Raw genomic sequence first — 26,406 nt, forward strand, 5'->3', positions numbered from 1 at the left:
TAAAACAAATCAACGATGGGTTGAAGTCTATTTGTCTACATCCTATATTTAGCTTTTTTTCTTTCTTTCTTGTATTTTCTATTTCAATAACAATCTTAATCGCAATAATTGCTTTCAAATTTTACCTAAGCTAGATGCTAGATAATATTTAAAAGTAAATATGAGTCATGTAGAAGACAGGAATCGTTTCATAAGCTAAGCAAATTGATTTCTTTAATTCGTACTTTTAAGCCAGCGGATAATTTCAAACGTAAAATTTCAAGTGATTGAAAGCTTTAATGGAAAATATTTGTCAAATTTCAGCTTTAAAAATTCAATTCTATTATATAGATAATGAGATGTTTATTATCGTATTCAACTTCAAAATACCAAAACTAAGGTAACCCGATAATCTCCATTTTGTTTTTCTCATGGAAACTACCGAAAAAGTATTATCTTTTACAAGCGTAAAATTTGATACAACTTCTAAATTTCCATCATCTCTTTATTCATTCTTGATTTTAGTTTCGAAGTAGGAATTAAAATGTTATTTTTTTCTTCTGTGTTTTTTTTCAAAGTGTTTTTTTGTAAATGTAATTTTTTAAAAAAATGGAATTTTGAATTGTTTATCAATTCCACCAAACCATTGTTTTCTTGAAAATACAATTATGTCACTACTCGGAGACAAAATAAACAGATATCTATGTTTTGTTAATGCAATTTATTATCCAATGTCAAACATTCAGCCCGCTTCCAGTTACAAGGGCATTCATTTTCAATAAAATAATGTCTTAAATGTGATCTTTTCAGACGTCGATTCAACCTGGAGTATAGCTTTCAACCGTTCATTAGGCAAATCTTTGAACTGGCAAAGAAACAAAAATGATAATTGGTTTTTGTATATTCCAAAAAATATTCGAAGAATCAAAAACTAACAAAGAAAATAGTGTCGGTATACAAGCATGAAAATAATTGTACTATCTTTAATTTGTAAAAAGTCTGTCCCCTTTAAAGTCTGAGTTATTGTGTCCGTTTTAATAATACGCACTTCCAATACCAGTTGATTTATTTGAGCGTTATCTTTAAATTTATTTTGAAAGGAAACGGCTTTTTTACTATACATTGCCATCCCATAGGGAGCCCCTCGTAAGTGAGAATGAGGAACTTCGGACATGGTGGTTGGTTCTCGCTTCCCTTGTGTTACACGAAACGGTGGAGGTCTGGCTCCTCCCATCGATGATGGGACTTACTTCCTTAGGTTGTACCGCGGCCGATGATGGCCCTTAGGACTCAACCTCAATTCTCGCCTGTGTTGCTGTTGCAGTTGTCGTGTCATTTTTTTTTCCGTGTGTCTTCTGACGAATCAAAGCAGCCAGTTTGTAGTTACTATACACTGCCAGGTCTTCTGATATCACTATCTTTAAATTCAACTATATTCTTTCATATAAGTAAAAGGATATAGAATGAATCTACATTGTATGAGGAATTTAAATAAATAGCGTTTCTGAAAAGTATTGGTCCCCTTTCGGAGGGAATCAAATTTCCCATATTTCCACTGTTTCTGATTTTTAATTTTACTTCTTCCTCAAAGAAATTAATGATATTTATTAACTGTCACTTGTAACATTTTTTTTTTCTAAGGTCACTGTAGTGATTGGATTTTGAAGCGTTAAGAAAATAAACGTTCATAGATGGCGCTAGGCAACTAGCGCGAGTGTAATTCAAAGAGTGATGTCATTCGAGTGTTGGCTCTTGGAGGAGAAGGAGTTACTGAGCAGAGTAACTCGAACGAATCTGAAATAAATCTGTTAAGTTTTCTATTTGCCTAATTTTTTTCAAAGCACTCACGAACCAGCCACGACAGTCACTCTTTACATTTAATTTTCTTTTTATGTTTTAGCAAGGTTACACTTTCTTTTTAAATATCAAATGGCAAACGATAAGAAAAAGCTTATCGCATCTTAAATTTCGATCCAAACCATGCAAATATATAAGTTGTATGCTCAAATCCTTTATAGGTATTTTGTAAATACGAAAAGATATTTCTCACTATTGAAAAAATATGAGTTCGAATGATGCCTGGAAAAGTTATACATTATTATAAATATACTGACCGATTGTCTTGTTTCGGATATTCATTTCAACTTCAAAGGAAGATTTTTAATTAATCTACAGTACTGAACAGAAAATATTTTTTGAATTTTCGATCAGATTAGCAAACATTTCTTTATTGAAAAGATACTGAAAAAATATGGGTTCTAAAGATGTCCGATAAGTTATACACTAACTTAAAAAGTACATTTTAATTAATTCGCATTATTGAACAGAAAATAATTTTTGATTTTCTATTAGCATTACAAACTTTCCGTTATTAAAAAAGAGCAAGAAATGGAAATTTAACAGATAATGTTTCCAAATAGTTTTATTGGTTACAGAACGAGCAATCTCGTAAGCAAATTCTTTATTTGAACATAACTGAAACTTTCAAATCTAGGCTTATTTTTTTATGTTAAAGACCACGCCAATAGAACTAATCTTGTATTATTGAAATATAAATATTAAATTTTAATAATAAAAATAGAATTTTCAGTTGAATATGACAGTCTAGAAGACGTTGAAAAAAATGCACATAACAGCTTCCATTTAAACTCTTTAAGTTATGGCATATGTAGCGTCATCTAGTGAGGGTTTGAAAAAGTATTTATATTAGATTTGCAGGTTCATTAGTCTTTCTGTATATCGAAATTAATAGTAAAAATTGAAATTGGTTATGAAAAACTAATATTGCATTTTGAAAACTTAGATTTTTTCTATACTCCTCAATCTTTTTCCTTTCAAAATTAAAAATATTTTCTACTTTTAAGCAATCCGTGTAATTAAAATGAATTTGTTAAAAATGCCAATTTACAAGGTTCAAAAAGAATCTTACAATTTTGTGGAGGAACTAGAAAAAAGCAAAAGAATAAAAAAAATCAATCAAAATAAAGACCAAGCATACAAAATTAAGAAAATAACAGGTACGCATTCATAAAGAATCGATAAAATATTTCAAATAAGAATAAATGTTTAATTTGAAGTCAGTTTAGCATTAAGAGAACTGAATATCAGGGAATGAAATAACTGAAGCCTTTACACACACACATCTTTATTTTTAGTAGATATAAATATATTTTTATTAATTTTTGTCCAATTTCCTTTGTTGATTCTACCCTCATATTGGGCAAAACTTGAGAAAAAGTACAATTTTGAGTGAGACATTGAATCAAGCAATGTTACAATCCGTGTGATTATAATCGATTACCGATAAATATCTATCGGAGTGATTAATCACTTTAATCGATTATTATTAATGGCAACATATTAATCATATTATCCATAACATATGTATACATGTTTGAATTGCTTTGATTTTTCGATAACATTTCGATATTTTTTCTTCGATATAATTTTAATCGGAATTGAAGTTATAAGTTAAATTTTATATTGATAAAATTCACCTACCATATCTTCCTCTACGTCCTGCTCTTCCACCTAAAAAAGAAAAAGAAAAAAAAAACGTGCAAAAGTAATGAAAAGCATTTTAACATTTATCGAAGATAAATTTGCTGCACTTTTATTGTAATTTCTTAGACTATTGTTAGTTACTTCATCTTAAAATGTATACATTAATTTATGAAAGTTTCACTAGTTGTTTTATGTAGGATTCATAGAGATACAGAAGAAAATATCATTAATAGTGTTATGAAATATTAATAATTTTCAAAGATGTTTTGAAAACTATGAATGAATCTTTGTAAATAAATTTTAATACAAATTACTGCTAAATCCCAACATTATTAAGAAATTCGTAATAAATGATAAAGGTTATATCTTAACACTTCTTCAAATGAAAGTTTGAATTAAAATATTCTTTAATCTCGTTATAGTTATTTCTTATTAGATCAAAAAATGAGAAGGATTTGTCACACGAAGTTTGATATTTACACGAAACATTAGTATGCTTCCATTGTCTAAATAACTATGGTGTATATTTCCGAAATAATTTTTTTCTGAATTGATGGTATACACGTTTAGAAAAGTAATTGTAATATTAATTTAGTAGAATAGATTGGCTTATGGTATGCATTAAGGGAATTAAAATTATATAGTAGCTTAGATCTTGCTCAGTTCAGGGTATCTTGAGCATACAGTGCACTCGCGAGTATCCGGTTAGCGACAATCCGGCTTTTGTACTATCTGGCCTAGTTTTCTTTTAGCGTAACGAAATAAAGAAGGCAAGGCGTTGGAAGGGGGAGTCTGCTACGATCCTACTATGTGTCTTAGGCAAAATACAAATTGTGATAGGAAAATAGGAAAAGAGCAGCGTTCTGCTCGTTGTTCATTGTTTCGTCTGTGTGTAATGGACCTCAGTTCCTGATTATAATTGCCCAGTACGTACAGTACTCGTAAATTGTTCTTGGGATATGCATACTGTTTTTTAAATGTACCACAGTGGAGATTTCCAACTGAGTGATAAAAGAAAAAGGTAATTAATATGGAGGAGAAATTACGCACTATACAGCAATTATACAAAAAAATTAGCTTCGGAGTTATTTAGTTAGGAGTTGGGAAAAGTACAGTGGGAAACTGAAGAAAAAAAAACTCTTTGACTCATATCTTAAGGTTACCTTTTCACATCTGTGTAATCACTTATCAGTAAAAAATAAACTAATTTTGAATCAATTTTCTTAAGAATTAGGCCTACGATTTATGTTAATGCTTTGTTTAGGTTTTCCTTTACATATTTTGCAGTTTGGAAAGAAATGAAACGTTCTATTTGAAAATTAAGGAATTTTACATCAAAGGTAATAATAATTTTTAAAAAAACATAAATGCTTTTGTAGTTATGTAAACTTTTGTAGTTAGTTGAAGTTGCTTAAAAGACTTGAATAATTAATACGTGAATAATTAAATCTTTAATTACCTCTTCCGCCACCTGTAGAATAAAAGGTAACAGCAGAATTACATCAAAATGGTATTTATGAAATGCATAATATAAGATCTCATTATTGTTTCGAAATGTAATTATTATAGTATTTGAATGTTTAGTCATTCTATATGGTATAATATTATTTACGGCAATTTTATAATTGAAATTTTTTTTATTACAATGCTTAGAAGTTTTATTGTAGTCACTAACAAATTTTTCACGCAATTAAATCTTATGTAAGGATTTTTTCCTTCAGAATTTTGTTGTGATTTGTTAATATTTGTTTTCTGCATTATTATTATGTTCTTGCATACTTTAAAATTAATCTTTCGTTATATTTTAAGCATTTCAAATTTTACTCTCCCTGATTGATTACCAGTTTGATAAATTTTTGCTGCATATTTATTACTATTTGATTCTCTTTTATTTAAGTATTCTCCTTCCGGAGGATCAATTAAGACTCTAAAACAAAAGGACTGAGCTGGGCGTTGAATGAAAGAGAACCTAATAATCAGTGAAAGCAATTTATTTATCCTTCCGCTGGTAAAAAGCCTGATTCACATTTATCTACCTTGCCCACTCCTTGCAAATATAAAAACAAGTTTGTAATATTAACAATATGAATTAGAAGTATTCGAAGGAAATGTATTTATTTCAGTATATTTAATATACACGGTGGTTATACAGTGTTTCCTTAATTTTCCAAATTAATTAACAAAGGATCATTGAATATAACATGCGCGTATATAATATAATACATTTATTTTATTTACCCTGCCCTCCTCCTGCAAAAATAAAAAAAAAGTTTGTAACATTTGTAATATGAAATCAAACATACGACAGAATAAAATGAATGTATTTTAGAATTATTTAAGCACATTTTATATACAGGATGGTCATAAAGTCTTTCTTTAATTACTAAATGATAATTGAATATAACATGTATTATATTGTATAATAAGCTTCATCTTTATTTACCTTGTCCTCCTTCAGTAAAAAAGGATAAGTTTGTAATATTAGTAACATGAATGGAAATATACGAAATAATAAAATGAATGTATTTTAGAATCATTTCAACATATTTAATATACTGGATGGTCATAAAGTCTTTCCTTAATTACCAAAAATAATTGCAAAAGAATTATTGAATACAGCATGTACCAATATTGTATAATATATTTATGGAAATAAATTTCATGTTTATTTACCTGGTCCACCGTCTGTAAAAATAAAAAAAAAACTTTTAGCATCTATATGTATCTATACTTATAGTAAAACTGAATGTGTGTGTCTTGTGGCACTCTGCAGGTCAGACCGTTTGATCCACAGCCACCAAATTTGGCAAATGTATACCTTGGAGTTCGGTAATGTGCACGTCGGAGCGATTCTTTTTTAACGAGAATTATAATTCATTTAACATTAAGCGAAATTTCGGCGTTTTTTCATAATAACTTCCAAAACTATCATTGCATAAAAATGATGTTTAGATCAAGTTAAAGTTCAGAAAATTATCTATTTATTAATACCAATGTTTTAAATTATAAATTAGGTTTCTTTTCTTAAATGACTGTTTTTTAAATACTTTAGCTACAGTTTTCAACAATTTATTTCACACGAAATAAATTACAAATTCAACCTGCGCGAGCATGCTATGATTGCATGGGAAAAAATTAGCTTTTATCAACGAGTTGCCATCACATTGACTAAATCTCAAATTAAAAAAATAAGTTAAATATTACTGCATACTCAGAAAAGTGTAATTTTCGTCTGTATGAAATGAAATAAATAAGAAGTATAATATTTTCTAAAAAATAAATGAAAGACAATGATTTCTATGATCTTTTACAATATCCACATTATTAATTCAATAAATCAGCTTTATTTAAGACAAACATGGTTTAATATATATCGTTTAATTTTATGACTCAGTGGTTAATTTGTAAACCTATAATAATAGAAATACATATGTTAAAATGGTCTAAATGAAGTACATAATTACATTTTGTGTATCTTGAGTCAATGAATGCTCTAATAAATTTCGGAATGTTTAGCTTTTTTCTAAATCCTCTGCTCTGTGAATCATATTTTGCATAATATTCTTGAGACACTTATATTTTAAATAAAAAGAGTTGTACTTTAATCAACTAAATCAGTCACTGAAACTGACTGATTAATAAAAATTTGAATATCACTTTTCGATGAAAACGGGCGATTTTAGACCACTTTATAGATAGTCTCAAAGATGATACCCTTCACCCAGGGCTTCTCAAGACTGTTTGGCCTAAAATTACGAAAATACTAATTTTTCTAAACTGTTCTATTCGAAACTTCATAAATCAATCAGATTTCATAAACGAAGATTGAAACGTTCATTTACTTATTTAAAACTTGCAATGTCAAGAATAATTTACAGTATTTGATTCCTTAAGACCAAAGGACTAGATTGAAACGTTCATTTACTTATTTAAAACTTGCAATGTCAAGAATAATTTACAGTATTTGATTCCTTAAGACCAAAGGACTAGATTGAAACGTTCATTTACTTATTTAAAACTTGCAATGTCAAGAATAATTTACAGTATTTGATTCCTTAAGACAAAAGGACTGTATAAAATTTAGACCAAAACAAAATAAAATATTAAAGTCATTTGAATCGTTTTGAAAGTAAAACTAAAAACTGAATTTTATGATGAATTATTCTGTAGTGTACGTAAGACTTAAATGCTGAACGATTCTGTTTTCAGCACCATTTTTAATTCATTCATTTCTGTTTTCAGCACCATTTTTAATTCATTCATTTCTGTTTTCAGCACCACCAGGAATTACCACATTTAAAAAAATGCTTGGTTTCAATAAAACTGTTTATATGTTAATTGCAGTTTAATCAGTTTTACTTTAATTTAAAGTTGAAATTTTACCGGGGGCTGACACAAAATTAGAGAAATGCATTGTACGTTATGGCTTAAGGCATTTATAATAATATGAGTGAATTATATGACTATCAAAACTTGAAGTTTAAAAATATTTTGCTGAAAAACCTACTATGATAACAAGTTACATAAAATATTTAACTAACTAAAAATTTTAATGAGCATTAAGATTGGCGAACCGGCTGGTCGCCAAAGGCGACTAGTTAGTAATAAGAATTGAAAATATGTGTAGGAAATGTATGTATTCTATATTATTTTAGCATATTTAATTTAGAGGATGGTCATAAAGTCTTTACTTGTCTACAAAAAAAAAAAAATTAACAACGAATCATTGAATATAACATGTACGTATATTGGATAATAAATTTATTGAAATAAATTTCATTTTTATTTACTTTGTCTTCTTCCTGCAAAAGTAAAAATAAGTTTGTAATATTACTAATATGAAATAGAAGTATACGAAAGAATAAAATGAATGTATTTTAGAATCATTTCAGCATATTTAATATACAGGATGGTCATAAAGTCTTTCCTTAATTAACAAAAATAATTGCAAAAGAATTATTGAATACTACATGTACCAATATTGCATGATAAATTTATGGAAATACATTTCATTTTTATTTACCTTGCCATCCTCCCGCAAAAATAAAAAAATAAGTTTGTATTATTAATAATATGAAATAGATACATATGAAAGAATGAAATGACTGTATTTTAGAACTATTTTATTATATTTAATATATAAAATGGTCCTAATGCTTTTCCCTGAGTACAAAAAACATTTACAAAAGAGTCACTGAATACAATAGTAAAAACTTTTTCTATTTAATTTTTTTGTTCTTAAATTATTTCTTTGTCCGACAGATGGCGCAACTAATGCAGAAATACGATTTTACATTCGTTTGTTATCGAAACTTTATGAACGTGGGAAAATATTTAATGTATCCTTTGGAGCCATGAATTCATATCAGCCATTATTTCAATGTCAGTTTTAGGTTACATGAAGTATAAAGTGTTTGCAAAGGTTAGTTGAAGATATTGATACACTCAAATACACTTAGGATCACAAATGCTGTATTCGCTGAGACAGCCGAAATGATGGACAATCCATTCCGTGAATTTGAATGCCGCCTTGACCTTCTTCAAGCTACCACGGATGCTCATTGCTCAACTTCAAATTTACTGACGTAAGTGGTTTTATTAAAAGTTCATAAAAGTTATTACAGTGTATCGAAACAATCATATGTCAAATTCTAATACAGTAGAAACTCGCTTGACGATGATAATTCATTCTTGATTCTTACTCGTAATGCGAAACTCTTGTTAAACGAAATAATTCCTTCCATATGAATCCATGTATAATAATAAGACAATGCTTTCCATTCCAAGAAAAAGTTAAGCAAATTTATAATAATGTAATTTATTATTTGTAATGTATGCTTCTTTTTATCAGAAAATTGTCTCAAGTAATTTTTTTACTATTTTTCCTAACAGGCGAAAATGAGACACAGCATTATCGTTAAGCGAGTTTGTTCCGGGTATTGCTATTGCCTTATTAGGATGATGCATCTTAATACACGATTCAATAATTTCCAATGCTTTCAGCACATCCCGTATTTCACTGGAATTCAGTAAGACGAATCGGATTTCTATTTCCACACTGCAGATGACAATATAGATTGTTTCGAATGCATTTCAATCGTATCGGTTATCCCATGCTCAGAGAATTCATTTGTGAATAGTTTGTTGTTCGAGGTGGCGATGTTGTTTTGTAAAAAAGCATTACATACTCGTGTTTGAGTGTTGTTTTGCTCGAAACTCATATTCTCACGATATACGATTGTTCGTCAAAAGTTTCGCAAGAAATATCCTAATTCTGAGCTGTTTGTTTCACTGTTGTAAGTTGATGGACGCTACACAGGCAATGCTATTTTTCAAACATTAAGCAGTACTATGCATCTTTTTAACAAATTTTTCAGCCAGCATGTCATTTTCCTGGAGATTGTTGTTCATCGCAGAATCCTCCTACACAAACAACGCGACTTTTCAAACATTAAGCAACGCTATGCATCTTTTAAACGGATTTTTCAGTCAGTATGTCATTTTACTGGAGATTGTCGATCCTAGCAGAATTCTCCTACGCAGGGAATGCGACTTTTATAACATTAAGCGGCGCTATGCATCTTTTGAACGAACATTTCAACCGGCATGTCATTTTACAGGAGATTGTGGTTCCTAGCATAATCCTCCTACACAGACAATGCGATTTTTCAAACATTAAGCATCACTATGCATCTTTTTAATGAATTTTTCAGTCAGCATGTCATTTTACTGGAGATTGCCGTTCCTAGCATAATCCTCCTACACACACAATGCGATTTTTCAAACATTAAGCATCACTATGCATCTTTTTAACGAATTTTTCAGTCAGCATGTCATTTTACTGAAGATTGTGGTTCCCTCACTTGCCATATTTATGACTTCCTTATCTCTTCCTATGGGATTATTTGAAAAATGTGTTTTAGGTGAATTGTCTATACACTAATACCAAGCTGGTAAAGAGCATTGCAAAGCTATTTGTAATATCAATACTCCCATACTCCGCGGAATCTAACAAAATTTCCACAAATTCTTTGATAAGACGAATACGTATTTGTGAAAGAGGGGATGATTTCGATATTTATAGAAAAACCTAAAATATTTTCTAGTAAAACGAACTCGCTTTTGTTTTCGAGAAAAAGGACGCCAGTTTCAACATTTATTGTAACGAATAAAATTTGTTTACTAAAAATAAGAGCCAAGATTTAAATTAATCTCTGTGATATCTTACTTTCATTTAGTCTCAAAGTGGTACTTTTACTGGCAGCTAAATTTTGATGTACAGATTTTTAACTCCCTCTTTGGTTTCTTATGTAAGCTTAAAGTAACTCGATAAAGGACCCACTAGTCTTCGGGACCATGGTTTATCTCTTGGTTGACAGAGACAAGACATCAGTGATGGAGTTTAAAAATAGTTTCTTATATGGTTTTCATCTTGAATAAAATCATTTCATCTTTTGACCTCCATAGTGCTCGAATTAAAGAAATCTGGATATTTACTTTGTATAGTTTACAGAGAGTGTTAATACTTAAAAAATTATTATTCAAATCTTAGAGTGCTTCGTGAAATCCATTTTACTTTCTTATGTTTTTTGCGATTTCATTAGCTTTGGTACTTCCTCGTAAGTGTAGATGAAGTATTGTAACCGACAAAAAAATTCGCAATCGAGATATTGAAGATAACCACATTCCAAACTTCCTAGAGTCCGAAAGACACATTTTTGCATTATCTCCGATTGTCTGTGATTACGATAACACAAAAACTCTTTGAGCTTGACAGCTGAAATCTGGTATATGGAATTATTGCGACTAAATTAGTAGATTGCTGTCAAATTTTGGACGAAACTCATTCATAAAAGATTTGTCTGACTGTTTGATTACAAGTGGATTCGATAATTTCAAAACGAAGAGAATTAGATGCATAAAATTCTGTACATAGATTTAATATCTGTAGTCTAGACACCTATCAAATCTTGAACTAAATCCAACAAGGTGTTGATTATCTGTGCGTGTATACTTTCTCGTGTATGTAAAAGCAATAACTCAACTCAATGATTTAAATAAACGAAATTCGATATTTAATCTTGTGACTAAAAATTAATTTTGTGTCAAATTGTGGTGTCACTCCGCAGACATGAAGGCGTCAAAATACATATCTTGCAATAAATTCAGTAAATTTTTTAGACACAATCCAAAGTTCTGTATTTCATAATTATTGGCATGGAAGAGATTCGCAGCCATATTCAAGGTCCCCAATTTTATGAGAAGTAAGAGGGAAAAGACCTTTATTCTAGAATATGTGTGAAATTTCGGGGAAAACTCCTCCCGTTAGTTTCTTCTTCCTCTCATCTAAAGTGTCCTTAGATCAGCATAAGTAGACAGTATTGATTCCTTCATCATTGTTATTGATGGGATGGATATTGAATCTCTCTGGCTTTGCAAATGTAATGCTTGGGATCGGGGTTTCAGGATTGACATACCGCCATACTATAACTATGCAACTACAATATATTTGTTCTGAAACGGTGGTTTGAAACCTGATGACACAAAATAATTTAATTTAGATATTGCATCAAATTGGTTTTTGAAATAGATTAGCTAGATACTCCCTTTACTATCTTTTATTATTCTGAACATCAGTAAATGTATTCAATAGGAAATTAATGTGGCTTACTCTAATTTCTAAATTAATTTAATCATTTACTAGATAAGTTTGAATCCAGATGGTACATTTTTATGCCACTTTTCACACGCACACACACAAAAAAACAAAAAGGACCAAATTGTTAATATCACGTAAAAATATTGAAGGCTTCGAAGTATTTTGCCATCTGAGCACAGAAATAAAGTTTCATTTTTACTGTATAGTTCTTATATTAATCTGAGCTGTACTGCATAGTGCTATAGGAATCTGTGATATTGGAATTTAATAGAATTTTAATTTAATCTTATTGCTATTTAACAAAGTGAATCTTAAGCAATGCATTTAAATATTAGGTAACGAACATAAATGTTTCGATAAATTTTAAAATTCGGTAATATTTTGCATTGTGAATTTAAAAATGTTTAGAAGCTTTAAACGTTACATTCATATAAAATATTTTTGACAAAAATGCTATATTTTTAAAGCTCTTAAAATTTCTTACCCATTCCAGCAGGGCCTAAAAAAACCAATTTATTAAAAAATTTTAGAAATAAAAATGAATAATATGAAAGCAATAAAGTGACAAGTAAAAAATAATGATGGCGAAATAATATTTAAAAAAATGGAAGTTCAAAATTTGATGTGTTTCTTTAAATTTGATAGATCATTATATTTTTTAAAAGTTCCTACTCTCATTCGTTTGAAAGAAAAAAAAATTTGAAAACTCAAATAAACTATTTTATAAAATTTATTTATTAAATATGGGATTTTAAAAATGATTTCAAGCGTTAAACGTCACATTTATACAAAATACTATTTTTTAAAGCATTAAAACCTATCTTACCCATTCCAGCGGGACCTGAAATAATAATTTATTAAAAAAAATTTAGAAATAAAAATGAATAATATGAAAATAAGGAAGCAATAAGTAAAAACTAATGGTGACGAAGTAATATTTTAAAAAATGGAAGTTCAAAATTTGATGCGTTTTTTTTTAAATATGATAGATTATTATATTTTTCAAACGTCCCTACTCTTTCATTTCAAAAAAATTGAAAACTCAAATAAACTATGTTATAAAATTTATTTATTATCAAACATGTGAGTTTAAAAATGTTTTCAAACTTTAAAGGTCACATTTATGCAAAATATTTTTGATCAAAATACTATTTTTTAAAGCATAAAAAACTATCTTACCCATTCCAGCGGGACCTTGAAAAAAAATTTATTAAAACATTTTAGAAATAAAAATGAATAATATGAAAGTAATAAAGTAACAAGTAAAAAATAATGTTAGCGAAATATTATTTTAAAAAATGAAAGTTCAAAATTTGATGTGTTTTTCTGAATTTGATAATCATTATATTTTTTTAAATGTTCCTTTTCATTTTTCATTTCAAAGTTTATTTAAGCTTTCAAATTATTTTTTCTATGTTATAAAATTTGATAAAAATATAATTTACAAAATGACAATAACGTTTTACCTCTTAGTCCGAAAGCTAAAAAAAAAATTATAAAACAACTTAAAATAAATAAAACATAAGAATGCATAAAAGCAATCATAAATAACTTAATATTAAAATGCTCATTATGAGGCAATGTTTTACATTTGTGGGGTTAATAACTTTGTGATACTATTTTATTTTGTTTACAGTTTTATTTTGCGTCCTTCATTTTGAAGTAATTAATATTGGCAATCCTTAAAATCTACCATTTCCCCAAAATTTAATCTTAAAATTTTCATTAAGAATGAACAAATGTAAATTATCATTTGAGCCGAGACCTGAAGAAAAGTAAGCGAAAAAGAAAATTAAGTAGATAGAAAAAATAAAATTATAAAAATTACAATCAGATATAAAATGAATGATAGAATATTCTACATGAGTGAAGTTTAATATCCGTGTTTTAATAAAGTTATTTCTAAAACTTATTTATTTTAATTGTCTTTTATATTTTCTTCCCTTTTTTATTTTTGAAGTGACAAATATTTGCCGACCTTAAACATTTCATTTATATAAAATTCATTCTCTGAAAATACTATTTGCAAAATTTCAAAGATGACATATTATTCAGACCGGAACCTTAACAAAATGCAAGTAAAAAAATTAATGGAAGGAAGTGAATAATTGTGAAAATAACTATAAGAAATACAATATACGCTAAAATATACAGCACTGAAATGAAACGATGAACAAAATTACATTATTGTCATCTGTGAGTTTATTTTTCCTCAACAGAAATTAACCTACATGCATACACACTATTAGCTTGTTGATTTACCACGATATGCGTAATGTAAGTGCTCAAAGTGTGCACCACCTCGCTGAAGACAGTGTCATATCGTTCACGCAGATTCTCAAACATATCTTGAAACAAAGGTTGCTGCAGACTCCTGCAAAAAGAGACGATTTTCTCACATAATGCATGCACGGTTCTTGGTGGATCTTCACTGTTGAACATACTCTTCTGTGAACATTCCCCACAAGCAGGCCACAAGCGGTGTAAGATAGGAATGGGCCGGGTATGGGAAGTCAGTACCCAAGTGAAATGATTCGTCCTGGAAAGTTTTCCTCCAACATGGCTGGAGATGCTTGAGCTGTATGGCTGGTCGTTCCGTCCTGCTGATATCACAGTCTATTCATCTGAATGTTCCTTGCAAGACAGAACCTTCTCAAATCCTGCAGAAATGGCTCGATCACTTATTAAACCGTCGTATTAAATTTCTCTTGGAATTATTCTGCCACCTCGTTCAAACTCGACCCACCTTCACGAACGTTTCCGTAAGAGTAGAAATAATGTTCAACTATAAATACTTTTTCCTCCGTCGAGAGACCCATTCCCAACAAAAACTGCACAACGCAAGTTAGTAGCAACTCGTGTAGCTGGAGCTATGCCTCGTCGACAAACGCAATCACGTGTTCGAGATGTGCGAGTTTCAGTACTGAATATTTTGGCGCATACTGTATATCTAATAATATGAAATTTTATAGGAGTTATAGTTCAATACCTTGTATGTTAAACACATGATCGAAACTGTTTGAATTTAAATGTACTTAATATATTTTTTCTTCGTGTCAAGTATTTTAAAGTTACAAATATATTCTGGCTGTAGATGTTCCAGTTATATAACATTTATTCACTATAGGAATTATGTACGGGATCATAAAAAAAGATTTATCATTCGGATTAGGACCTGCTGAGAAGCAAATGAATAAAAAAAATCAATAGAAAAAATAAGTAGGAATGTAAAAATAACAATTAGAAATAAATCTAATGGTAAACAATTCAGTATGATCCTAATGAGTCCATCATTTTTAGATAATAAATAGTGAAAATCCTTAAAATTTCCATTTGAGGAAAAGTTTTCTTAAAATTTTAATTTAAAAAAAGAGCTAAGAAGTCTTACCATTTGGGCTGGGACCTTAAAAAAAGAAAATGAATTGAAATTAATAAATAGAAAAAAGAAGAATGTTAAAGTAACAATCTCTGCTAATGATAAATATAATGCGTATGTGGTTTTTGGTGTGCGCATTTGGCTGCTTTGGCGCTCGCTCTATAAGCAATTTCGTTTGTCGAAGAGTTACCAAATTTGGTACATTCATGTCTTCGAGGGCGAAAATGTACACCTAGAGTGATTTTTTTCAGTGATTTTAAAGAAGAAATAAGCTGAATTTTGATGTTTATTCCGAGATTATTTCCGAAAATAATATTGTACACCTTATTTCATTTTAAACTTAGTATATTTTCCAGTAAAGCCACTGCATAAGAGCTAATTGATTTGACAGATTGTTTTTGATTTTGTGAGTTGTGTTTAATATTTTATATTTTAAAAAATTTCTTCGTGAAACAATTTTATTTTATTTGGTTAAATTTTTAATTTTCATTAAATTTTTTTTCAAGTTAAAAATATTTGCAGACTTTAAACATTGCATTTACGCAAAATTTATTCTTTAAAATTATTGCTTATTATTTTTAAATAATAAAAAGAAAATGTGAACATTATACAAATAATAAAATATAAATATAATGATAAAATATTGAGCAGAAGTCATAGTTTTGATTATTGATAAATGTGTCTGTTAAAAAACATTTGATCTTATTTATACATTTTGCGAGGGTATTGTCCTGTATTTTAAAGATACAAATATATGCAGGTTTCAAGCATTCTATTTATATAAAAATTATTCTCTAATTCTACTATGTGTGGAATAATATAAATGACTTTTCATTCAGATCGGAACCTGCAAAGAAGCGAATAAATGAAAAAAAATTAATGTAAAGAATAAGTAAAACTATATAAATAACAATTGGAAATAAATATAATGATGAATTATTCATTAGGATTAATAGTTTAATGTTTTATGTGTTACTAAATGCCTAAAGGAAATTATCTGCGTTTATTAGTATTTATTATGTTTTTGTTTTTGTTTTGCATTTTAAAGCTACGAATATATGCAGAACTTAGACATTCAATTTAAATAAAATTTATTCTCCAAAATTCTGATCTGCGAAATTCCAAAAATGAATTACCATTCGGAGGGGGACCTGTAGAGAAGCAAATAAATGAAAATATAACACACAGAATAACTAAGAATGAAAAAAATAAACATCAATAATAATGATGAAACATTCAATATGTTCTTATTTAATGTTTGGTATGTTTAATAAAAGTCTTTATGAAATTATTTTGCATCCACCATTTTTAAATTATTAATAGTGGAAATTCTTAATTTTCTATTTATTCAAAATTTATTCTTAAAAATATAATTAAAAATTAACAAGGCTGTCTTACCATTTGGGCTGGGAGCTGGAGGAAAGAAAATTAATAAAAAAAACATTAATAGATAGAAAAAGTAAGGTTGTAAAAACGATAATGAGGATTAATAATATAGATAAATGTCTGTGCATGTTTAAAAAATTCAATAAAATATTTTTTTAAGAATCAAGCATAAAAGAATATTCAATATTTCGTGAATGCTTTGGTGCCATACCGGCCATTTTGTTTGACCAACGGTTACCGAATTTGACGTATATATACTTTGGAGGGTGAGAATGAATATTTTAAATAAAAATTAATTTAAATTTTGGCAGTTTTTCTAAGAGAATTTTCGAAAATATTACTTTAGGAATCGTATTATTTAGCTTATTTCTAATTAAGCTTTTCACCGTAAAATTACTGTACGTAACCGTAATTACTGTACTAACGAAATTTTACGTAACAAATTTGGAAATTTGCAAAATTTTAATATTTTATTACAATTTAACATGAAAATATTTTATTCGTTTATTATTTTTTTCTTCTTTTGAATTAACAAATATTTGCAGACCTTTAACATTCTATTTACACAGAATTTATTCTCTAAAAATATTATTTACATAATTTTGAAAATGGTTTTCCATACGGACCAGAGTCGGGAGAGATGCTAGTGAATAAAAAAATTAATAGAAGGAAGATGTAAGAATTTAAAAATGTCGTTGTTACTTATGGCACTTTACAAGCCCGCTGATAGATCTGTTAGTGATTTAAGCCGAGTGAGCGTCTCTTGTTTCTTTAGTAGCGCCAAATAGGGCCAAGAGTACGACTCAGCTACTTCATGCGTCACATTCTCTAGCACAATCTTTTTTTACAGCAGGGCACATTTACACACCTCACAGTTAGAACACAGAAGAAGAACAACCATGCCCGAACCGGGAATCGAACCCGGGACGCCCAGATCACGGGAAAAACGGACTGCCATGACGCCGGCGAATTTAAAAATAACGATCAAAAATAAATCTAATAATAAAATAATCATTAGTAATAGTATAATATTTAGGGAATAAACGTCTTTGTGGAACCTTTTGACCTTATTTGTATTTTTTAAGTCCTTTTTGTGTCCTGTATTTAAGTTGCAAAATATGCACGCCTTAATCATTCCATTTGTATAAAATTTATTCTCTAAAACTATTATGTGTAGGATAAAAAAAAATGATTTACCATTCGGATCAGAATCTGAATAAAAGCAAATGAAAAAGAAAATTAATAGAAAGAGTAATTAAGTAAAAATAATAATTAGAAGTAAATTAGAATTAGATAAACTATTAAGTAGGAATCATAGTTTAATGTTTTGTGTATTAATAATTGTTTCAATTAAATTACCAGTTTATTTCTATTTATTACATTTTCCCTTTTGTGTCTTCCATTTTAAATATATGCAGAATTTAGGCATTCCAACGAAATAAAATTTATTTGGAATTCACTAATTACTATTATTCACTTATTATTTATGGAAGCACAAAAATGATTTACCTTTGGGATCAGAACCTGTAGAGATGTAAATGGATAAAAAACATCAATAGAAAGAATAAGTAAGAGTGTAAAAATAACAATTAGAAATAAATCTAAAAATAAGCTATTCAATATGATCTTATGATTAATATTTTATGGATTTAGTAAAATTATTTTGACTCTACCCTTTTTAGGTTATAAATAGTAGAAATCTTAAAGTTTTCCTTTGGGAAAAAGTTTTCTTAAAATTTAAATTAAAAAGCACAGCTAAGATGTCTTACCATTTGGGTTAGGATCTTTAGAAAAGAAAAAGAAGAAAAAGAATTAATATTTAGAAAAATAACAATCTCTGTTAATAATAAAGATGAATGTGTGTGTGTGTGTGTGTGTGTGTGTGTGTGTGTGTGTGTGTGTGTGTGTGTGTGTGTTTCGGTGCTCTATAGTTCAATTTCGTTTGTGCAAAAATTTCAAATTCGAATGTACACCTCTGAACAATTAATTAATTTTAAATAAGAACTAAATTGAATTTTGGAGTTTTATCCAAGATAGCTTCTAAGGGTATTACTGCACATGTTATTAAACCTATTGATATGTTTTGCAATAAGACTAATGCATGGAAACTCTTTTATTTTACGAATTGTTTATGATTTTGGAAATTTTCAAAATGAGTTAATATGTTACATTTCACTAAAGTTCTTCATAAACTATATTATTTTATTTGGTTTAGAATATTTTTCTTTTAAATTAATTAACACTTATTTGTAGACATTAAGCATTCTATTTTCCCAAAACTTACCAAAACAATTATTCTCTAAAAATATGACTTGCAAATTTTCGAAAATATTTAACATACAACAAAACCCGGAAGTGAAACAAATGACTAAAAAAAATTAATAATAAGAATGCTTAGGAATTAAAAATTAATGTGAAATATTTATTTGGAGTCATAAATGAATATTTAGAGTATTAATATACGTGTCTATGAAGACACTTGACCTTATTTTTACTTTTTACGTTTTTTATGTCCTGTATTTAAAATCACAAATGTACATAGACCTTAATCATTCAATTTGAATAAGATTTATTCTCTAAAACTATTATATGTGGAATAAGCAAAGTGATTTACCATTCGGATCGGGACCTGCATAGGAGCAAATGAATAAGAAAATTAATAAAAAGAAGATGTCAGATTATAAAAATAACATACGGAAACTAATAATAAAATATTCAGTGAGAATCCTTTAATATATTGTATCTCTAATAAAAATATCTGAGAAATTATATTATTTTATTTATAGATTTTTACATTATTCCTTTGCGTTTTTCATTATGTCTTATTTATTTTTATTTTATTCATTTGTGTTTCTCATTATTAATATTGTCAATCATAAACTTTCTATTTATGCCAAATTTATTCTTAAAATTTAAAATTATTTAACTTAAATTTATTCTTAAAATATAAAAAAATTATAATTTCTTATCTTTCGAATTCTATCAAATAATAAAAAGATTAAGAGATAGAAAAATTAAAAATGTAAAAATAATAATCTTTACTACTAATAAAGATGTGTGTGTTTTTGCCTGTTCCTTTGTGTAGTGTTTTATCGCATTACTGACAAGACGTTTAAGATACAGCTGCCAAATTTGGCACGTATATATTTTTGAGGTAGAAAATTTGTCTTTCGGCACGAATTTTTTGAAATTTCAATTAATTTACAATGAAGCTGAGTTACGGAATTTTCTGAGATTTTCGAAAATATTTTTGCACAAAAGTGAATTTTACGCAATTTAAAGCTTTAAAAAATTTTCATTATTATGAAGACAATTTAATACTCTTGCGAAATGTTTTTTTAAAATAATTTTATGTATTTAACTATGTATTTAATTTTTAACATGCAAAATTCAAACCATTTTTATTGTTTCATTAAATATTTAATCGCAAATTTTTCTTTCATTGTAAAGAAAATGAATTAATAGAGTAAATATTAAAAGAATAATAAGTTCAATATCTGTGTAGCTCACAAGACGAATAAAAAAGGGAAATTGACTGTCGAGAGATTTAGAAGAGGGGTGAAGTAAATATCAACATTTTTAATATCGTTGTTATGTCTTGGGAATATTTGTGTTAGTAAGTTTCATGTACCTAATAAATAAAAGTTAGACAATTACAATTACAAGATTTAATATCAAACGATTGATATAAAGTATTCGATCTGAGTGAAAGATTTTTGTGAGTTAATAGATGTCACTATGGAAGGATTCGATTTTAATTATACTTATTGTGCTTTTCTTTTGTGTCTGGTAATTTAAAATTACAAATATTTCCAAGTTACAGATAGTGCATTTATACAACATTTATCCACTAAAACAATAATGTGCTGAATCACAAAAATCATTTAGCTTTAAGATCTTCAGAAAAGTAAATAAATAGTAAAAATTTAATAAAATATTTTAGAATGTTAAATTAACAATCGGAAATAAACCCAATCGTAAAATATTCAATTTGAGTTCATTATCAATGCATTTTGTGTTTAGTAAAAAAAATTATGAAATTATTTTATTTCACTTACTGTTTTTCATTTTTTTTCGCATCCTTTATTTTGAAGTAATTTACAATGGTATTTATTAAACTTTCCTTTTATACAAACTTTATTCTTAAAAATTTTATTGAGAAATAGCTAATATAAATTACCATCTGAGTCAGGACCTATAGAAAAGCAAAGCATTAAAAACATTACTCCAGAGGAAAATTAGGAATGTAAAAATAACAATTAGAAATAAAACTAACGGTGAAATATTGTTACGAATTTGTAATGTTGCTTTCTATATGTTTAGTTGTATCGTAAATAAGAAAGATTTACAAATAGCTCTGATGAATATTGAATGGATACCGGATGAATTACTCTCGGCTTTGGAGACAAACTTGGCGATCAGTTGGCATTTATTTCAGAATTTAGATCAAATTAGAAGATTTTAGAATCTACAAGATTTTCTACAAAAGGTCCTTAAAGTCACGAGTTTTAGCGATCTTTCTAGAAGCTTTTTTGCCCTGTCATAGAGACCTTAAAATGTTGGAAGATGGTGGAAGAATCAGTTGTGTATTGAAGCCGGTATAAGTTGTGCTGAGCACCCATTCTATATTGAGTAAGTTGTCTAGAAAGGAATAGCCGAAATGATTTAGAGTAATTAAGTTCTCTCTAATAACTTTGTGCCGTTATACGTATTTAATATCTACTTGTTGCATATGTGGTGCTGTTTACGAAAAGTGCTGTTTTTCTGTTCACTTTGGCTGCGTTTTGATGCCTTCGAGTTCGTTTTTTTGTATCAAATAAGCGACGTTATTTCTTATAGAATCTGTGGGAATATATCATCAAGAAGCCATTGCCCTCGTACTCTGTTCATTTTGTAGATTAATTTTAACTTTGATAATTTGACGTAAGAAATATGAACGTTTTGAATGTGAGTTAAATATATTGTGCTTTACTAATGACTTTTATAAAAATACCTTATCTTATTTGGTTTTAAATATTTTTTCCTTTGAAATCACGAATATTTGCAAATCTTAAACATCCCATTTACACAAAATTTATTCTCCAAAATATCATCAAAAGTTAAAAATAATAGTCGGAAATTCTTGAAGAAATATTCACTACAAAGTTTATTATTTTGGGTATCTAATAAAAATATATTTTTTTTTAATTTTAAATTTCTTAATAAAAATTTTATTTGCAGGTTCTACAGTTTTTTTTAAAACTTCTAATTTGATGTTATTAATATTAACAATCCTTAAACTTCCCATTTACGCAAAATTTATTCTTAAAAGTTTTATTAAAAAATGACAAATAATATCTTACCATTAGAGCTCGGATCTGAAGAAAACCAAAGGAATAAAAAAGAATTAACAGATAGTAAAAGTAAAAATGTCATAACGCTCTAATAATAGACATAAATGTGTATTTGTATTTGCATATCTGTCTTATCATGTCTGTGTTTTGCTACTCTATGAATTTAATGTCTGTGTAGTTTACAAGCTAAATAAAAACGATAAGTTATTATATCACTAAATTTAGAAGAAACTTGAATAAGATATTTGTGCTTTTACTAGCGCTATGTTCTTATGGGATATCCTCACGTAAATGGTTCATGTACACAATAAGTGGAATTTAAGCAAGAAATTTAAAACTACACAGTTTTAATATCTGACAATTTGATGGAATCATTTATATGAAGTTTTTTTTTAAAACAATTAATCTGAAATCAAATATAATCAATATTCTCTATGAATGATCACATCAGACGATATGTTTAGTTAGAAATAAATCTAATGATCATAAAATCAAAATAAGTTAAGTTTAATGTTATTTGTTTTAATAATTGCTCTTTCTCAAAATATCATATTTTATTTAATCTATAGATTTTTTTTCTTCTTTTTTCCTTTTGAAATCACAAATAATTTCTGAACTTGAAATATTTCATATACACAAAATTTGTTCCCAAAAAATTTTATTTACAAAATTTCAAAAATGATTTAACATTTTGACCGGAACCAGAAGAGGAGTAAATAAATCAAAAAAATATTAGGATAAATATGTCAAATTTTAAAAATAATAATAAAAAATATAATAAAAAATATTTAATTTAATACTTTGTGTGTTAATAAACTTTTTCGATGAAATTGTTTGAGTTTAATTATATTTATTTTGTTTTTTTGTGTGTCCTATATTTTTAGCAATAAATATATACAATCTATAAATATTCCAAATTTTTCTCTTCTTAAGAGAAGAATTTCAAAAATTATTTACCATTCGGATCGGGACCTACAGAGAAGTAAATAAGCAAAGAAAATTAATGAAAAGAATTCAAAAGCATGGAAAATTCAGAATCAGAAAAAAAATCAAATAAAAGTTAAATATTCAAAAAAAATTAATAAATAATTTTTCTACACTAGTTGATTTGATTCATTACTTTTACATTCTTTGTGTCATTTATATTGAAGTTCCATGTATTTTCAGATTTTAAACACAACATTTATAAAAAAAATACATTTTTTTTAAAAAAAGTATCATTCATGAAATAAAAAAATTGATTTACTCATGGAATTGAGCCTGAAGAAAAAATATATTAAAAAATATAAATTAATAGAAAACACAAGAATGTAAAAATAGTGATAAGAAATAAGTCCGAAGAAAAAATATTTATGTCAAAGTGAAAAATTCTGTATGTTAATAAGTATTTCTATGAAATTATTTAATTTAATTTTTTTGTGCTTGTGCATTGCATTTTAAAATTACAAATATGTAGAATCCTAAAATATTTAAATTATATAACAATTTCTTCTCTAAAACTATTATGGGAAGAATTTCAAAACTTAGTTACCATTCGGATTGGGACCTGCAGAGAAGTAAATGCACAAAGAAAATTAATAGGAAGTAAACAAAAAGAAGTAAAATTAAATCTAATGATAAAATTTACAGTATGAATCAAGTTTGATTTTTTAAAATTAATAAATAACTTTTATGCATTATTTGGTTTTATTCATTATTTTGATATTTACTTTCTTTCAGTTATATTGAAGTTCAGTATATTTTAAAGTCTTAAATGTACTTTTTATAAAAATATATTTAAAAAAATATGATTTAAGAAATATCAAAAATGTTTTACCCTGTGGGCTGGGGGCTGAAAAAATAAATTAAAAAATATCAATAGATAGGAAACCTAAGAATGTAAAAATAACAATTATCAATACATCTAATGAAATTTAATTTGTCAAAGTGTAATACTTTGTTTGTTAATAAATGTTTCAATGAAATTATTTAAATTTAATTCTATTTTTTTACTCCATTTAGTATCCTATATTTTAAATCTACAAGTATAAGCAATCCTTAAATATTCCATTTATATAAAAAAAAAAAGATTTCTCTAAAACTATTATTTCAGGAATTTCAAAAATTATTTACCATTAGGATCGGGACCTGCAAAGAAGTAACTGAGTAAGAAAATTAATATGAAGAAAGAAAAAAGAGGTAAAACTAAGGATCGGAAAAAAATCTAATGATAATACAGTAGGAATCAAGTTTAAACATTAAAAATAATTAATAAATAATTTTATTTAATTTCATTCATTATTTTGATATTTTACTTTTTTTTAGTCATATTAAAATTCCATATATTTCCATGTCATAAACATATCATTTATAAAAATGTAATTAAAAAATATTTTTTAAGAAATATGAAAAATGACTTACCCTGTGGTTTGGGGGCTGAAAAAAGAAACAAATAAAAAATATCAATAGATAGGAAACGTAAGGATGTAAAATTAGCGATTATAAATATAAATAATGAAATTTAATTTCCCAAAGTGTAATACTTTGTGTTATAATAAATGTTTCAATGAAATTATTTGAATTTAATTATATATATATATTGTGTTTTTTGTTTAAAGTTAGAATTTTATACAATCTTTAAATACCACATTACAAAAAATTTCTTTAAAACTATTACAGGAATTCCAAAAATTATTTACCCTTTGGATCAGGACCTGAACAGAAGTAAATGATTAAGAAAATTAATAGAAAGAATACAAAAGCATGTAAAATTGATAATCGGAAAAAAAATCTAATGAAAGTTAAATATTTTTTAATTAATTAATAATTTTTCTATTCTATTTGATTTTAGTCATTATTTTTATAGTTTTCTTTAATGACACTTATATATTTTCAAATCTTAAACACATCATTTATCGAAAAATATATTTAAAAATATTATTTAGGAAATATAAAAAAAAAACATTTACCCATTGGGCTGGGATCTGAAAAACAACAAATTAAAAAATATAAATAGATAAGAAACGAAAAAAGATAATAATAGCAAGTAGAAGTACATCTAATTATAAAATATTTAATGTAAGTAAAAATTTAATATTTCATATAGTAAACTTGTCTACGAAACTATTTGCATTTAATTATATATATATCTTGTTTTCTTTTTTTGTGTATTGTTTATTTTAAAGTAATAAATATATACAATCCTTAAATGCTCTCTTTCAATTAAAAAAAATTCTGTTTTATTTACTATTATGTAAAGATTTTCAAAAATTATTTACCATTGGGATCGGGACCTGCAGAGAAATAAATTTATAAAGAATATTAATAAGATGAAAGCAAAACGATATAAAATTGATAATCGGAATCTAATGATAAAATGCAATACAATATGAATCAAGGTTAAATATTTTTTAAAAAATTAATAAATAATTTTTCAACACTATTTGATTTTATTCAATATTTTGACATTTTTCTTTTGTTTCAATTATATTTATGTTCTATATATTTTCAGGTCTTAAACATGCCATTTATAAAAATATATTTTAAAGTACTGTGTAAGAAATATCGAAAATGATTTACCTGGTGGGCTGGGGGCTGAAAAACACAAATTAAAAAATATCTATAGATAGGAAACGTAGGGATGTAAAAATAATAATTATAATACATCTAATGAAATTTAATTTATCAAAGTGTAAAACATTGTGTGTTAATAAATGTCTCAATGAAAGTTTTTGAGCTTAATTATATTTTTATTTTTTGTGCCCCGTATTTTAAACTTACAAGTATGTAGATTTCTTAAATACTCCATTTTTATAAAAACATTTTCTTTAAATCTATTACATCAGGAATTCCAAAAATTATTTACCATTTGGATCGGGACCTGTGCAGAAATGAATGATTAAGAAAATTAATAGAATAAATACGAAGGCATGTAAAATTGAGAATCGGCAATAAATCTAATGAAAATTAAATATTTTTGAAAATTTTTTTCACACTATTTGATTTTAGTTATTTATTTTACAGTTTTCTTTAATGTCGCTTATATCGAAGATCCATATATTTTCAGGTCTTAAACATACCATTTATAAAAAGATATTTAAAGATATTATATAAAAAACCTCAAAAATGATTTACCCGGTGGGCTGGGGGCTGAAAAAAACAAATTAAAAAATATCAACAGATAGGAAGCG

At 27.0% G+C, this 26,406-nt stretch overlaps 1 protein-coding gene across 13 annotated transcripts in view; it reads right to left on the reverse strand.

The window, feature by feature from the left end:
* Nucleotides 1-690: 690 nt before the first annotated feature.
* The window catches only part of LOC129968690 (circumsporozoite protein-like), a 28,859-nt gene continuing 3,143 nt past the window's right edge, over nt 691-26,406 (reverse strand). The window contains exons 4-31 of one of the 13 annotated variants that reach the window (XM_056082838.1): nt 26,351-26,365; nt 26,082-26,096; nt 25,796-25,810; nt 25,495-25,509; nt 25,186-25,200; nt 24,916-24,930; nt 24,638-24,652; nt 24,350-24,364; nt 24,054-24,068; nt 23,769-23,783; nt 23,195-23,209; nt 22,247-22,261; nt 21,085-21,099; nt 19,519-19,533; nt 18,674-18,688; nt 18,414-18,428; nt 18,102-18,116; nt 16,917-16,931; nt 16,655-16,669; nt 15,531-15,545; nt 13,609-13,623; nt 13,322-13,336; nt 12,969-12,983; nt 12,627-12,641; nt 4,943-8,285; nt 3,481-3,510; nt 2,909-2,923; nt 691-844 (exon numbers count right to left, since the gene is read on the reverse strand). In XM_056082838.1, the coding sequence (XP_055938813.1) occupies nt 8,266-8,285; nt 12,627-12,641; nt 12,969-12,983; nt 13,322-13,336; nt 13,609-13,623; nt 15,531-15,545; nt 16,655-16,669; nt 16,917-16,931; nt 18,102-18,116; nt 18,414-18,428; nt 18,674-18,688; nt 19,519-19,533; nt 21,085-21,099; nt 22,247-22,261; nt 23,195-23,209; nt 23,769-23,783; nt 24,054-24,068; nt 24,350-24,364; nt 24,638-24,652; nt 24,916-24,930; nt 25,186-25,200; nt 25,495-25,509; nt 25,796-25,810; nt 26,082-26,096; nt 26,351-26,365 (380 nt within the window). In that variant the 3' untranslated portion in view covers nt 691-844; nt 2,909-2,923; nt 3,481-3,510; nt 4,943-8,265. Of the gene's footprint in view, nt 845-2,908; nt 2,924-3,480; nt 8,286-12,511; nt 12,642-12,968; nt 12,984-13,321; nt 13,337-13,608; nt 13,624-15,530; nt 15,546-16,654; nt 16,670-16,916; nt 16,932-18,101; nt 18,117-18,413; nt 18,429-18,673; nt 18,689-19,518; nt 19,534-21,084; nt 21,100-22,246; nt 22,262-23,194; nt 23,210-23,768; nt 23,784-24,053; nt 24,069-24,349; nt 24,365-24,637; nt 24,653-24,915; nt 24,931-25,185; nt 25,201-25,494; nt 25,510-25,795; nt 25,811-26,081; nt 26,097-26,350; nt 26,366-26,406 lie in introns of those variants that run through there. The other 12 variants (XM_056082837.1, XM_056082843.1, XM_056082844.1 and 9 more) reach the window with 12 other exon arrangements.

Source organism: Argiope bruennichi, chromosome 5 (assembly GCF_947563725.1).
Source record: "Argiope bruennichi chromosome 5, qqArgBrue1.1, whole genome shotgun sequence".
Taxonomy (NCBI): domain Eukaryota; kingdom Metazoa; phylum Arthropoda; class Arachnida; order Araneae; family Araneidae; genus Argiope; species Argiope bruennichi.